The sequence below is a fragment of the Pteropus medius genome, unplaced genomic scaffold (assembly GCF_902729225.1).
Source record: "Pteropus medius unplaced genomic scaffold, Ma_sr-lr_union100, whole genome shotgun sequence".
Classification (NCBI taxonomy): Eukaryota; Metazoa; Chordata; class Mammalia; order Chiroptera; family Pteropodidae; genus Pteropus; species Pteropus medius.
The window spans coordinates 1,576,101-1,592,955 of NW_024349141.1; the positions used below are offsets into that span (position 1 = coordinate 1,576,101).

A 16,855-nucleotide genomic window follows, 5' to 3' on the forward strand; every position below is an offset into this window, starting at 1 on the left:
AAATGAAGCTTTGCTCGCTTGCCTGCTACTCACCTCCTGCTGCGTGGCCTGGTTCCTAACGGGCCATAGACCAGTACCGGTCCATGGCCTGGGCGTTGGGGACCCCTCTAGAGTGAAGATGTCCTGTGTTCAAAACCTGGGTGTACCGCTTCCCGCAGAAACCTGGGCAAGTCCCTTGACCTCCATGAGCTTCTGGTCCCTTACTTTTAAAATGGGGTAGTAAGAGTCCCTGCCATAAAGATCTGTTGTGAGAATCACATGAGATGGTGCCACCCAAGTGCTTGGCATTGTGCCTGGTACTAAAAAAAAATAACCCAGTGAACATTAGCAAGCACTAACGCCATCGTACGGTGGGAGACTAGCGAAGAAACAGAATTCAGAGACATCAGGTGTCATTTTCTATTTCATGAACCCATGAAATTGTGGTGTCAACAACTCTAAGTGAACACATTCAGAAACCAGAACAATAGCTGCAAAGGGTCAGTCCTTGGTTGTAGAAACTGCCACCGCGGCGAGCTGGTTTCAAGCCCCGGGTGCCAGGCCTGCCAACTGAGGAAACGATCCAGAAGGTTTTGATCTGCCTCAATGCTCTACTTATGTCAAGTCTGTTTGCCACTCATCTGCTCGCGCTGTGCCTCAAAAGGCGAAGAGATGCACTGCTGTCCTGGTTTCAAAACTGCATCGCCAAAGGGAAACACACGTCTCTTCCGCATTTACCAATTTTCTGTGTGAGCTAGCCAGTGCTTCTTTCGCATTAATAACATGAAAAAAAGCTGGACAGATAAAAGGTTCTTGTTCCCTCTAGGCTGTTCTCATGCTTAGCCAACTCATCCATCCTAACATCGATTCAGTTTTGCTTTTCTTGCTCTGTAAGAATTTTCTCCTTCGTACTCACTTTTGAGTACTGGTGTTAGGATTTCGGCAAAAGCTCATAGGCCAAGTCTGCTGGGTGATGTTTTAAGCTCTGGTTACTTTATACCAAGCTTTAAACAGATATACATACACATATCTGTGTATAGATATAAAATACATTTTACTTGTATAAAATATTTTACATGTATAGCTATAAGATATATTTTAAACATGAAACATTGCTGTTATTCGACACAGATTTTTCTATTCAGGCTCACAGTTTTTCACAAGTATAAACAGTTGTCATTTTCTAAGAGAAAATGCATCTCGAGTAGAAGGACCTCAAAGCTCTCTTTAGTACATTTCACAGCTCCTTCCTCCAGGCAGCTTGCAGTCAACATGCATGTTTTGGCCAGCCTGGTCTCCGTGTCTGCTCGGCCACAGCCATCTATTCTGGGGTGGGCAGAGGACCAAGGTGGGTCAATCAGAAACAATCCTGAGGTTTATGCTAGAACTGCTTGGAAAAGAAACTTTTTAACGTTGAGGCTACTAAGCTAGCGTCACCCAGCCAGGGGCAGCCTGTGGGCCTTCTCTGTTCCTGTGTGGAGAGACTGAGTCTAAAACCATGCAGCACTGAGCAGAGCCAGGAGATGTTCATGCAGAACTTCCATTACTTCCACGTGCTCAGTCGAACCCATATTAGGCAGCCTCGACTTTACCAATGGGCTCCAGACAAGTATGTGTTTGCAAACCACTTTGTTCTGGGGAAGGTACGACACGGAGGTGACTCTAATGTTCGTTCCTAGGTTTACCCCGAAACACAATGCAATTAATGATCTGGCGGGTCTGTAGTACTAGCAGTGCTATGGTTACTGGCAAACACCTGGGAAAGCCTGAAAGGACCCTAAGGACCCTTTCTTTATTCCCTTGTTCTATCCAGTTGAGAGAAGACCCAAGGACACACAGCCAATCTGTCAGCAGATTCTGTTGATCTCTAATTAATTCCTGTCACCTGCACTGCTCCCCTCATCTAAGCCACCATCACTTTTTTCTTGTGTGGCAGTCTCCCAGCCTCTCTCTCCACCTGACCCTGCTCCTCTTCAGTCTCTGTGCATCAGAGCAGAGCCAAGTAATCCTAAAGTCAGACCACAAGTCTTGTGTACCAGACCCGACTTATCTCAAAAGCAATGTGTTTACAGTGGCCCACAAGGCTATATGTAACCTGATTCCATCCTGTTCCTTCCTGATACCCAGTCCTACCACTCGCCCCCATACTCATATGCTCCAGCCACACTGACCACTTGCTATTACTCCTAGAACATGCCAGGCGCGTTCCCACTTCAGCGCCTGCCTTCGCATGTGCCGTTTCCACGGCCTGGAACGTGTCTCAGATGGAGCCCAGGTGACTCCCACCTCTTTTAGGTCTCTGCTCACCAGTCAGGCTTTCCTTAACCACTCTGAACACTCACCCCTGAGACCCAGCATGTTCCTCTCTTTCCAGATTTAGTTTTCTCCATTACACACTTAACGCCATCTTTGGTGATATATATTTTACTTGCTAGCTTTGTCTATCGCCTCACTAAAATGCAAGCTCAACGAGAGCAGGAAGTTCTGTCTAGTTTGCTCACTTTTGTATCACTAGCACCTAGAAGAGTGTCTGGCACACATTAGGGCTTCAAAATGGACTGCATAACTGGAAAGGAGGGAGGGATGCCAACTGTGACACCTGTTCATCGCTGATGAAACTTGTTAGATAAAGAGCAGAAGCCACCTACATTTGTCTGAGAGGTGAAAGCAGCCAGGCCAACCAAGGGGGCGGCCTACCTCATTCAGCTCAACTGGCTGAGTGTGTAACTGAGAAAACACAGAACTTCAAGGGCAGTGATAATGTAAAGATGGCTTATAATCAGCCATTTTTATCTCACGTGTGTTAAATGCCGCTAATATAGTAAATGTGTTCCTATCATCCAATTTTCAGCAACAGACTATGAAAAAAATTAAGGTAAAGAGGAATTCTTATGTGGATAGAACAAAGTGATGCGCAGTCTCAAAAAAAAAAACCAACAACTGGAAATGCTATGAAACTTATTAACTCATTTTGCAGGTTTAGACACTAAAGCTTGAAGTGGAAATGGGATTTGAATCTGGCGAGCAGCAGGGCTGGGATTTGAACCTGGATCTCCCTGATTCCTCGAGTACAAGGTTCTTTGTCACTAAATCCCAGCTCATCATAAGTGCCTTGACCTTAATAGTGGCCCTACCCACCAGCTTCTTCCGGATATGAATGGGTCTCCCAGGTGGTGACACCAGAAGCACTCAGCTGCCTCGCCTTTCAGAATGTAGGGTCCATGAGCTTCCCCTCCCTAAGAGTCAGCCCCCTCCCAGGGCAGCCTACTTCCAGCAGACCCTACCCGTCACATCCTCCCCTACGTGTCACCCAGCTTACTCACCTCCAGTAAACTAGCACAGCGATGAGAAGGATGAGGCACACGAAGGTCAAGGCTGATACCACAATCAGAGGGATGATCCACTCCATCCTCCCCGGAGAAGGGCGGCTTATCATCCCAGAGGTGTTCTTTTCTGCTGCAAAGAGAAACCGTGCCAGTTAGAGGACAGAGGCTGGTGCGGGTGGGGAAGCCAGCATGTGGCGCGGAGTCTGCTCCGGTTTGGGTGCTTTCGGAGACCTGGGCTCCCGCTCTGGCCGCCCAGTGACAAGAGGAGCAATCTGCCACCTGCACCATTTCCTACTGAGCCCCGGCCCAGTAGGGGGGCCTTTCTGCAGGCTGCATTGTACAATCGCCAGAGTTCAAGATGTTTTTAAAGAGAGCTTTGTGGAAGACAGACATCCGAGAACACTGATGACCCACAGTGGCCCTTGGACACGCCGAGGAAACGTGCTCAGGACTGAAGACGGCACCACTGGCCTCGGGAAAGGGGCAGAGGAGCCTCTCAGGTTTGCTCGTGCCAGGGCGGGAGGAACGGCATGATGGGTTTTACTAAGCTAACCGGCTGTGACAACAATGGTTATGTATTTGCTTTGCCAACTTAGCAGCCATCACCCTTTCCCCTAGTAACTGCACTCCAATTCTGCTTTGGGAAACCACCTTACCCTAACAGATACTCACGGTGGGACGATCATCCAAACGTGGGTGTCCCCAGTCACCTGGCCAAAGATGAGTGTGGGACTTGTTAGGGCAACGGCGCTCTCGCCCTGGAATCTCAGCCAGCCACTCAGTCTGAGCAGCAGCACGTCCCAGCAGGAGCACCCAGATGGTCTGCCCAGCAGGTCCCACCACCCAGACACCTAGAGATCCGGTTTCTCTTCAAATTTGCTTCTACAGCTTTTCCTTTGATTCTATTACCCTCCTTCCCGCCCCCACCCCCGCATCCTCCTAAAAGCTCTGAGACAACTGAAGACAGGAAGCCATGCCTCATTCTGCTCCCAGCACATGTCTGCCTCGAAATAGCAGCCAGTCTAGGGGTTAACAGGGAAAGCTTGTGAAATGGCTAAAGATTCTCTCTGGTTCACCAATGCCTCTTACCCGAGCAGCTCCTTCCTCTGTTTCTCTCAGGCCCCGAGTATCTTCACAAATCCCCAAGAGCCTCTGGGGAGAACCTGTTCTCTCTTGTAGCGTGGGGTAAATGGCTGGAAATCTCCAGGTGGCCCAAATAAAAGTTCAGGTGTGGTGGGGCCGGGACGAGCACAGGTGCACAGAGGCAATCATGGGAGGCAGGTGGCAAGAAGGCAAAGGTTAACTGTGACAGCAGGGAGAAGCAAGCTCTTTGAAAAATCCAAAGCAGGCGGCATGCAGACTTGTGCTCAGCAAGGATTCCTCCTGCTCTGCAAAAACGAGGCCAACATGCAGCCAGCATTGAGTGTCCCTCCGCAGGATGGACTGAAGGCAGGGCTAATCAGGCTGGGTTTCCAAGTGAGAGAAGGTGGGCTGAGCAGGAAAGAAATAATTGGCCTTGGGAGCAGATTTTTAAAGAGGCAAGGCTCCTTTGTAATGGAAGTGTGTTACAGTCCCTTTCACCAGGTCCCCTTGAACTTAGCTCACCTTGATCACCTCCTTCGTTTCATGCTGGGCCCTGTGAAATAGGCAGGGCCAGATTTATGCCCAGCTCACAGGTAAGAAGACAGAGGCAGGGAGGTGAGGCACGCCCTGATTTAAAACCACAACAGAGCGCTTCGCAGTTTATAAAGTGCCTTCCTAATGGTGACAACACGGTTCTCTGGATCCCTTGCTCCATAATTTTTTGTTAGGCAGATACAGGCATACCTCAGAGCTCTTGCAGGTTTGGACCCAGACCACTGCAATAAAGCACTAGTATTATAATAAAGTGAGTCGTATAAAACAACGTCTCTGAACAACATCTTCGATTTGTATAAAACAACATCTCTGAAGCGCAGTAAAGCAAATCACACAAAACGAGGTCTGCCTGTATTTGCTAAGTCCCTAGTGTGTGCCAGGCGGGGTGCTTGGGGAGGGGGATGCAGCAGATCATTAGACAGGAATGACCCTATGCCGGTGAGGTAAGAACCATGTGACGAGGCAGAAGCAGACATAGCAATGAGTAATTAGAATAAAACAATGTGACGCCAGGGAAAAGCACAAAGGAAATGGAACCGCCGTCTTAACCCAGGGATTCTGGAGAAGGCTCCTGGCATTAGGGTGAGACCCGGAGGACGAAGGAGAGTGACCCAGCTCAAGTGCAGGGGAAGAAACGTGTTCCAGACACAGCATTAAAGTGGTGGGAGTATGAGAACAAGGGGAGGGCCACCGAGCTGGAGAGTCAGAGGCCACATCAGCCAGGGCTCTCTGTAGGCTGAAGTAAGAACTGGTTTTAGTCCTAAGGGCAATGGAAGCTACTCCAGGACTGCAGGCCAAGGTAGACAAGGATCAGGCATGCATTCTCTTCCTCTACGTAATGCTTTAATAGCAGAGCTCTAGGGACCAGCCAGGAATCAGCTGCAAATGAGAATAATTTTGCAGGGCTCCAGCAGAGGGCAGCACAGCCAGGCAGTTATCTGGTTGGTGGTGGGGGTTTATCAAAAACCTGGAGGTCCTGCTAACGGGAAATGTGGCTGGAGGGTGGGTGTTCCAGGCAACCATGTCCAGCAACTCAGTATCCATCCAGGGAGGCCTCTGTGTCCTGGAGGGATTCCCAGTGTCATACTTCTCTCCCTCCTTACAGGAAAGGATTCTTGCCTGGACTACTACAAGGAAGGCAGGTGGGCGTGGAGGCAGAATGCAAATCAACATCCTACTCATGCTAAACCACTGAAAAGGACTCTTGGCCCAAACAGACTCTCCTTCACACTAATATCTCTACACAGTCTCTGGAAACAACAGCTCTATGGTACTTCTGACATCCTAAAACCCATCCACAGTGGCCACTCCAGAATTTCTGGGCCTTAGAGAGGCTTAGGAGAGATGGTGTCGTTGTGAGGGTGAATGGCACATAACATTGTCCCTGAAATCCCACGTGCTAGTGATTCTGTCCGTCCCTCCCCCTCCCCAACAAGTAGAGGTTAAAGTTTTCATCAGACTCTCAGAGGGTTCCAGCAGATGAGACAGTGAGCCGTGGACACGGACTCCTCACCGTCAGAGAAGAGGATAAAGGTTTGCAGAGCGTAAGCATCTTGATGACGTCAGAGCTAGCCTGGAGCAGGGCTGGGCTAAAACTCAGGTTTTGAAACCAAGTCATTTCCCTTTCTAACACTTCCTGGTGCTTGCATGAGAATTTTATTTTGGCGGGGCGGCGGGGGAGGGGGGTGAACATCATGTTAAAGCCCACTCTGGACCGTCCCCAAATGGTAGTTTTTGTGGAAGAGAGCTCAAGTCTGCAACAACTCACAGAATGAATGACAGACCTAAAGAAACTATTCTGTTGGCAGGTTGATCTCAAACTTATTATAGCAGGCAGTTGGATTTGCCCGGGTCTTTTTACATAAAAAATAATGAGCGCTGCTGCACTCACGTGTGGGGCATGAGAAAGTTGATTTCATTTTCCATTTAACACTATTGTTCTGTCTTCATGGTACCTGGAGCCTAAATGTCATTCCATAACCATGTGAAATGTGTCACTCTCCTGAGGGATTCCTCACTGCCCTCGAGGACAGCAAGGCCCTTCTTGAGTGGGGCCTCTCACCCACCCCATCATGTCCTGTCACTCCCCACCACTGTGTTCCAGCCACACCCATCCAGCCGGTGACCATGCTGGGCCACAGCCTGACCTCTCTGCCTTTGTTCTGCTGACCCCACTGCCAGGAATACCTTTCCTATCCTGCCCCCAGAAGCAACTACCGATGCCTCCCCAAGCCCTTGGTCTGTGGTACCCCCAGAGGGCACAGGGGCAAGTCCTGGCTCTGCCACTTTCTAGAATACCTTTAACCAATAACTTAAATCAGTTTGAGCTTGTACTTCTTCATCTATAAAATGAGATAAAAGAACCTACTTCATAGACGTGGTGGGAAAATTCAATGAGAATAGAATGCTTAGAAGTGTGCCTGGAACCCAGGAAATGCTCAGTAAACACAATCATCGTCACCCTGCATTTCTTACTGCACACATAACACTTAACTGTAACTGCTTTTTTATTATGGTAAAGTCTCAAAAGGCAGGGCTGATTTCCATCCGTATGTGGAAGAGCATACGAATAAAGCTCTGTCTCCTACTAGCTGAGTAACTCCAGGCAAGTTACTTAACCTCTGGGCCTCAGTTTCCTCATCTGTAAATAGGGAAAATAATTATCACTTTCCACATACTAGGGGCATGAGGATTAAATGAGTACACATGAAACACACAGAACGTGGTCTGGCACCCATAAGCACCTGCCTAATGTTATCCATTGTGATTATCATCATCACCATCACCACTCACAGCATCACTAATCATCACTATCACCACCCTCTCCATCAACACCCTAGCACAGCATCAGAGCACACGTGGCAATCACACAGAACCTCGAACCTGCTGGCGTGAGCAACAGGTGCTGTCTGTGAGGAGACTGCTGGTGAAGAGCCAGCATCTCAAAGTTTGCCCTGAGACAAGATCATGTGACACTTCTTGCTGTCCTTCAGAAGATAAGCTTGTCCTGCTGCCTGACTCAATTTGTAGCCCAGCAGGCCCTCAAAGGAGATAGCATAATGAAACAGTGCTAGAAGTAATGCTAGAAGTAATGCTAGAAGCTACTAGAACATGTAACACACCACCTAGGCTGGGTATACGCTCTTTTCCTCCTGCGCCTTCAGTCCCCCAACTTTCAAAGTCCCCAGAGACTGGAACACGCTACAGTTTTCAGTGCAACCAAGACCCTGCAATTCAGAGCCAGGCAGACGTGATTACAAATTCTGGCTCAGGCCTTTCTAGCTGTGAATCTTTGGGGAAGCGACTGCCTATCTCTGAGCCTCTGGGTCTCTCCTCTATCAAAGGGGTGCGGATGATAATTTCACCTCTCATGAAACTTAAGAGGATTAAATGAGATAATCCATGTGAAGAAGGCTGTATAAATTATGGCTACATAATTTACAGGGCCAGATGCGAAATCAAGGGGCTTCTTGTTCAAAAATTATTAAAGAGTGTCAAGATGGAGACAGCAGAGCAGGAAAGCAGGCACAGTGCCTTCTGAGCACTCATGAAGCTGCCCTGGCCAGTCAAGCATTAAGCACAGTGTCTGACACGGTGGAGGTGTCCAGAGAATGTTCATTCTTCTCTTCCTTTCAATGGCACCGAGCAATGGAGCTGACAGTGTGATAAAATTAGATGCTCCCAACTGCTAGGAGCAGCTTACTTTTATTCAGAGCTTCACTCATAACCCAGCTGCCTCCTGAAAGGTCCAGCAGTTACTTGGCTGCCCAGTTACTGAAGGGTTTGCTTCCCTCAATGAGGCCAAATCCTGAGACGAGGATAAGTGCAGGGCCTCTGGGTTAATGCAGCTTCCCTCGGCTCCATCTCTGACTCATCCAGATGGTTTGGTTTTCCAGTGGGACCACACCTTTAATTCCTGCCTGCCATGAGTTGTGTGAACTGGCAGCCCACAGACGAGTCTGGCTTGGCATCCCCGCCCCAGTAATTATTATTAAATTTTGAGTCGGCCGCCAACATTTAATAAGCAGTAGAATTCACATAAAAATCAGCAGTGGAATCTTCTACCGGAAGTGTTCAAGGTTGGCAACGCAGGCCCGAATTCCCACGTGGCAAACATCAGCTGGAACCAAGCAGTATACCATCTCTCCAGACAGGGTGTGTCTCACCAGTTTGCCACACTCCTCATTGCTCCCTAATGCCACACATCAGACCCGTTGTCCTCACCCCTGTCTCTTGCCAGCTCACTCTGGCCAGTCTAATTTCAGTCTGCAGGATGGGACTCTGACCCGAGGAATTTTCACAACAGACACTTGGGTCTTTTAAAAAGGACTCATAGTCAAAAGCAAAAATCATGGTTTAATGAACTCCTGGCCAGGATTCTGAAATCACTAACCTGGCTTAAGAGAAGAGGCTGCTTCTGTACAAGGCGGCTTTCTCAATTCAGTATTTATTTTTCAGAGATTTAATTTTTCAACCAATTAGAAATTAACCATGCAGTCGCGCCATCGATAAGATGTGGGCCATTCCCCTCGGTGAACCTGGACATTATTCTTACTCTTTCCAGAGCTGCATCGTGTTGGTCTGTGTGTAAGAAGGTGAAATGGGAAGGGGTAACAGCTCACACCCGCTGCGCCCCCGCCCCGTGGATGTGGTGTGCAGAAGGACTGCTCAGCTGGTCAGAAGGCATGAGGCCAGCCAGGGCCAGGATTCAGAGGAAGAGCCTGCTTCGGAAAAGTTTTTCAAATGAAACTTGGAGCAAGATGCTAACTAACCCTCTGAGAGCGTTTGCAGGAGGGAGATAAGGTTTAACGATTCCCCCCACCCCAGCTTTCCTCCTCCCAATTTTTATCTCAGTAGCCAACAGAGTCTGAGTAAAGTGCCTCCATTCTGCTTTTCAAAAAAAAAAAATAAAAAAAGAAAAGAAAAACAGTTTTCAGTGGCATATGTCATCACTGAATTAATGCTGTTTGCCTTTTACTGGCTTGGCTCTCATCCCAGTAGAAGCAAATAAAAACGGAGTACAATGTACTATAAATGCTACAGGCAGTGATGCATCAGATGGACCCATCTGAAACGTTTCCTACCCCACAATAAGGGCACAACTTCTGCTCCAGGACAAGAACCCCTACGTTGTCAAGACTATGATGAGCTTAGAGCCGAGAGGCCACTATCCGGAGTAGAGGAAAGCAGGATTCTTTCACTTTTCAAGAAAGATAAAGAAAAGGACGATCTGCACACTCATGAATCTATAGCCTGGTTCAGGCACGGGCAACTTGACTGCATTTGTTAAGTAATACCACTCACTAAAAATCACCCGTATTTGTGAATTAAGGCGGCTGCTTGAAAAAAAAAGTGGTAAAAAACACATAATAGTTACCATCTTAACCATTTCTAAAAGAGTACAGTTCAGTAGTGTTAAGTATATTCACACTGTTGTGCAACCAATCTCCAGAATCTGTTTTCATCTGCAAAACTGAAACTCTACACCCAATAAACAACACCCTGCTTCTCCCTCCCCCCAGACCCTAGCAACCACCATTCTATTTGCTGTCTCTGTGACTCTGATACTCTAGGTACCTCGTATAAGTGGAATCACATACATTTTTTTGGTACTGGCTTATTTCACTTAGCATCATTTCCTCAAGGTCCATCCATGTTGCAGCATGGACCAGAATGCCCTTCCTTTTTAAGGCTGCATAATATTCCATTGTATACCACATTTTGTTTATCCATTCATCTGTCAGTGGACATTTGCATTGTTTCTACCCCCTGGCTACTGTAAATTATGCTGCTATGAACATGAGCATACAGATTTCTCTTCAAGACCCTGCTTTCAATTATTTTGGATATATATACACTTAGAAGTGGAATTGCTAGATCATATGGCATTTCTATTTTTAATTTTTTGAGGAACCTCCATACTGTTTTCCATAGAGGCTGCACCATTTTGCATTCCCACCAACAGTGTACAAGGGTTCCAATTTCTCCACACGCGCACCAACGCTTGCCATTCTGTCTTTCTTCATTTTGTTCTCTGATGGTAGCCACCCTGCCCCCCCCACCCCCCACCTCCCGCCATTGAGTGTAGTGAAAAGGCGGCTGCTTTTTCACAGGGCCATAAAATTTCCTTTTATTTTTTCTCGTGCTCTGACAGTATCTAAACCACTGTTGCAGAAACACAAAAACAACTAAAAACTGTTGTCAGTTACAAATACATATGTCCTCCTGCAACGGGACACTGGTTCTGTGTTCCCATTACCATGCCTAAGCTGGATAAGAGCATGACGTGCTTCCATTTCTATCACCACTGGAGTTCTCTCGAATAAGCACTCCTTACCATTTCGCCCAGAGCTCACTTCGTCAGACTCAAACAATCAAACAATAGTCCGTCATGTCTATTTCAAACGGGTGTTGGAAAACTGAGGGCATTTGATAAATGCCAAGCCCCATAAATAGGGCTGGTCCTGACCTACCGAACTCTGCCACCACCGACACTTCAGTGCAGCATCAGTCGGGACAGAAGCTGTATCCATACTACCGTAGGTCAAACACACCCTGACACCAACCTCTCTGAAACTTGTTCTCCACGTCCCACACATAGAGATACATAATCTGTTTTACTTCAAGGATCACTCACTAGGGGGCAGAAACTTCCAAGGACCCAGACAGTCTCTGGAAGGAAACTAAACCACAACTGGCACTGAATAATCCTTCAAGTCATTCCAAACTAGTTCCATCTGAAACTACCCAGGAAGTGACAGCCAAGAGCAGGGGCAAGTAGAATTATGCAAAAAACAGCTCTTGAAAAAGGAAGCGGACCAACAAAATTAGCCCTAGGTGAAACCTGCTGTGGGTAGTCGTCATACAAGTGCCTGCTGTAATTCATTTTAAATAAAGTATGCTCCAATTCCCCCACCTCCATATCTTCTAGCTGAGTATCGCATTCGTTATTTCTGGTCTTTCCTCATGAACCTGTACTACTACTTATTTTTGTCCTTAAATTAACTATTATTTTTTTTCCTCAAGTAAACTTCTTTTAAAAGGAAATATTATGTTAATAGTATAAATCAGTTTCTCAACTATAGCACTATTGATGTTTTGGACCAGATAATTTTTTGTTGTGGGGACTGTAACTGTGCATTGAGAATGTTAAGCATCCTTGGTCTCTGCCCACTACATGTTAGCAGCAGCCCCCTGATCGCGACAACCAAAAATGTTTCCAGTTATTGCTAAATGTCCTGGGGAAGAAAGGGGACAAAATCATATCTGGTTGAGAACCTCTGCCATAAATGGAAAGCTGGTATATTTTTTAAAGCACACATTCAAATATTCACTTAATAATTAATATTTCATTTGAAATCATCCTGTGTTGCTCACTTAGGGAACAAGCCCCAAAGCACAGAGAAAGGCAGCCTGTGCTGCCCAGGGCACCTTCCTTAACCTTCTGAGCCTTGGTTTCTTCACCGGCCTAACAGCAGCAATGTCAGAACTGCTCTCACGGGGGTGCTGTAGGATATCTGGCATCACCGTTTGGCTTTTAGGACGGGCAACCCCCAGCACGGAACAAAAGTTAATAAGTGAATTTATCGTTTCTACAATCACAGTTTTCAAGCTGGATTCCTTAGAGCTTAAGAATTCTCAATAGGTACCTCAGGGTTTGCCCAAAAGAGTGAGTGGTTGGGGCTCAGCACCCTCCCCTGTGGCTCAAAACAGAACAGCAGCCCCAGGTCTCTGACCAGCTCTGTCCATTCTTAGCTCCTGGACCAGACAAAATCAGGCCATGGACCAGATTTGGCCTGAGCACCAAACTAGACGATCCCTTCAGCACCTGGCTCAGGGCTGACCCAGAGATGGGAGTTGGCAAGCTTTCACTGAATGGCTGTTTATATCCTGGGGTTCTGAGTAAGATTCAGTTTGGAAAAAAAAAAAAAAGTTTCATCGATTTAAGGAAACAGAAAAAGAAAACTCCAGCACTAAGCGATGAGTTTGTAGACGATGTCCACCCTGAAATGCTTTTGCTAGGGCCTGCTGTGCTGCACCCCACCCTCAGAACATTTTCTTGCATCAGCTGGCTTCTCGGGGTGCCTCTCCTACATTCAGGCTATGTATCCTAAGAAAGGCACCAGGCTGGATTTATATGTGACACACACAGCCCGCTGAGGGCTTCACAGTAAACACATGCTAGCAAAAGGCTTGGTGAGTGACTGTATCGGCTTCTAATCCTTCTGATCAGCTTCTAGGGCAGCTGCAGCTATAGCAATCAATTCTGCAGTAAAGCCAAGCACCAGTAGTTTCTACCTACCTGGTGGCACATGTGAAGAAAAAAAAAAAAAGGAAAAAAAAATTTTTAAAATTTGAACTCACTTAAAAATTGGGAGATTCTGCACAAAGACCTGGATTTCTGGCTCCCTAGGCATTCTCACTAGCTACAGTCAGAACTGAGTAAGGTGCCCTCTTTAGAAAGGACACATGCTCGCTAGTTTGCTGTAGTCCTCACTGCTCCCTAATGTCTAACATCTGGGCATCTTCTCTCATTGATATTACCTGTCTTGTTCCGGTAGATGTCTGATTTTGCCATCTGTTCTAAAGAATTATTACCCCTCTTCTTCCCTGTGAATTAATATGCTAAAGCTACTACTCAGAAGTACTTGAAAAGATGTTATTAAACATCAAGTGAATTTAAACAAGCCTTTTGGAGACGCTGGTAAAAATATAGTTTGTAACTTTCAACGTTAACTAATTTTTCAAAGATGTTAAATATTAATTGCAATAGTTTTTTACTTAATGTGAGGGGAAAATTAATGTGGAACAGATTTAAACCAATGTACATGCAAAATCTTTGAAATAAGTTATGACTAAGATCAGAATGATGCTAATTTCATTTAAAAAATGAAAACCAAGCTGGAGGAGGCAGACGAGGGGAAAGATGGGATAGACAGAAGTGAAGTGAGACCTTGGGGATCATAGACAGATGTGGGGTTTGTGGGTTTTACCCTCAACTTACTCACATCCTTTACTGACCAATAGGCACAGACATAGATGAATTTCTCTTTAAACCAGGAATCAGCAAATGAAGGCTTACAGATCAAATTGGGCCCACTGTCAGTTTTTGTAAACAGAATTTTACGGAAACTCAAATCCCATCTGCTCATTTATGTATTGTCTTTGGTTGCTTTTATGCCACACGGCAGTTGAGTAGTAGCGACAAAGACCGACATCCCACAAAGCTGAAAATGTGACTATCTGGCCATCTGCAGAGAGTTTGCTGATCTCTGCCTTTAATGATTACCATCACCGCTCTCAAATCTGAACTGTCTGAAATTCTCAAGGAAGACAGATCCCTTTTTGCCTCGGGAAGAAGCGAACCTTCCCACTGAAATGAATGTGGAGAGGGAGATGCTCTGATTTACCAGTGTTGGGGATGAAGCACAGTTCCTGGAGGTCATTTTTTAATGCCAGCTCATTGGGGATCATAGCCTTGTCACACTCTTTAATGTCCAGGGATGAATGCAAAAGAAAGACCTCATGGTCGCCCTCATGGTCACCCTCATGGTCACCATCATGACTGCCTAGCTTTTGGACTGCTCCACCTTCCTTGTCACTGACAGCAAGGTGACTCCATTTTTCTGAACCTTCTTCTGCACTAAGGCCTATCATTAACCCCGATTTACACTGAGGAAAGACTGGCCTCAGGACCCTGAGAGAATAAGGAGCAGAGCATACCAGGGTGACGCGACTCTAAACACTACCCTGTCAAGATCACAGACACTCAGATGCCTGATGGTTTAAGCTGGAGATCCACACGCCCCATCCCTGGAGATGGGAATCCCCAAGGTCTGCCATCTGTTTCTTCTCTCCTTTCCCTGGAATCTGGAGTTTGACTCCAGTGGCAACGACTCACCTCCACTTACCTGGAACATGGCCCAGGTGGTCCCCACCCCTCTCCATTCTCTCAAGGTGTAAACGCTCCCAATCCACGTTCTTAACAGTCATCTTTCTCTGGAGTGTGGGCAAAGCAGTGTTTGAGAGGAGCCGCCTGGGAATAACGCCAGAGCCCTGAGTGCAGAGGCTGAACCACACGAGCTTGAACATCAATTCCAGGTCCACCACTTGTTTTTGGAGAAACCACACTGGCCAAGCCACCATCGCCCATCACCTCCTGACTGGGCTTCTTGCGTCCACTCTTGCCTCCCCTGTACAATCCCCGCGCAGAAGCCCAAGTGATCTTTCAAACAAGTTAATCGGATGACCAAGTCTCCTGCTGAAATCCACACTGGTTTCCCACTGCAGTCAGAATCGATCCCTCGGCACGGCTGGCAAGCCCCTTTCCGACCTGAGCGCTGCCTGTCTCTGGACTCATCTCCCAGTCCCTCCTCTTGACTCCACAGCCCACACATACACTGTTAATCCTCACTTCAGGGCATCCAGATCTGCTGTCCCCACAATCTAGAAGGCTCTTCCATGGACCTCTGCAATGGCTAGCTCCTCCTCGACACTTGAGTCTCTGCTTAAAAGTAATTCTTTGACCACTCGATGCTACACTGTCCTTCTCCCCAACTCTAACAGTTAACGCTATTTGAAGTTATGCATCTATTTACTGGAATATTCTCAAGCTCCCCACCTAAGCCCCAGGAGCACAGAGGCCTGTCTTGACCTATGTTCTAGTCCCATCGTCTAATTCAGTGCCTGGTACACAGTGGGTACTTCATAAATATTTCTTTAATATCTTCAAATGTAAGAAATCCAACTTTTTTCACAGCAATTCCTAGAGAGAACTGGCTTCACACAGCTTCACAAGTGGCCCGATATTTCCTTCACTCAATTCTTCAGAAGGCTACTCTGCAACTTTCCCTAAAATCAGGACAAACTGAGCAACACCCATAAGAGGCCCACACTTCAAAAAAATGAGTCCACACCAGCTTTAAGGAGGAAAGTAATTGAAAACATGAAAATTTATTCTAAGTTGTATCTTAACATACGAGATCTCAGCTTTAGATGAATTTTAATGTTTACAAGTGCAAAAGCAAATAAATATTTACCAGTTGCTTTTTTTTTTTTTTTGCACTCTTATAACTCCACAACAGCTTAGATGCAAAAAAAAATTGTTGCTAAACATCTTGTAGTCTGGCAAAAGGAAGAATTACTTATTAAGAAAACCCCTCACAACAATAACAACCCCCGATGCTCAAGGCTTCCTTGCGGAATCTATCAGGATGGATCATTAACATTTGAGCACACGACAGAGCGACAAAATTTCCACCGGTCAGGGTGATGAGGATCACGTCCTCACAGCAGAGGCCTGACCAGCTCTGCCCTGGTCTCGCCATCTACAAACTGGGTAATCGACAGCGAACAGGGCTCTGAGATAGAGAGCCCTATTTCTTAGGTTGGGATGGTGTGCTAATGCCACCTCTCCCCACAATGAAGCCTCTCATTCTTTAGGTTTTACTGTAAACGTCGCCTCCCCAGAGTGGCCTTTCTTAGCTAGGTCCCTGCCCTCCTCACTACTCTCTTTGGCAGCGCCCTGTTTATTTCTTCTATTACCGTTTCACAATCTCCAGTTTAATTAACTAGTTTCCTGGCTTGCCAGCTAACTCGCTTGCTTGCTTTCGAACATTGCTGCTTCCTAACTTCCAGGCGTGTGCTCTACCTAGCCATCATCTCTGTCTTCTTCTTTATACTGTGAGCTTCAAAAGGCAGGGACCACGCTCGCCTGGGCTAGCACCCAGCCCAGTGCCCGGCACCAAACAGGCAGTCCATAAATACAGGTGTTGAATAAATGAATAAGGAATTAAATCTTAATGAATATATTTCTTAAGACTGATATCTTCCTTATTCACTTACTTCATTGTGTGGTTGAAGTCCTTGGAGTTATTCTGAGGAAAGTAGATTTTAGCAGGAAACAATATAAA

At 46.6% G+C, this 16,855-nt stretch overlaps 1 protein-coding gene across 4 annotated transcripts in view; it reads right to left on the reverse strand.

The window, feature by feature from the left end:
- PTPRG (protein tyrosine phosphatase receptor type G) overlaps nucleotides 1-16,855 on the reverse strand; it is a 631,793-nt gene that overhangs the window by 71,607 nt on the left and 543,331 nt on the right. For 2 of the 4 annotated variants that reach the window (XM_039880554.1, XM_039880552.1), the window contains exon 13: nucleotides 3,303-3,435. In XM_039880554.1, the coding sequence (XP_039736488.1) occupies nucleotides 3,303-3,435 (133 nt within the window). The remainder of the gene's footprint in view (nucleotides 1-3,302; nucleotides 3,436-16,855) is intronic. The other 2 variants (XM_039880553.1, XM_039880555.1) reach the window with 1 other exon arrangement.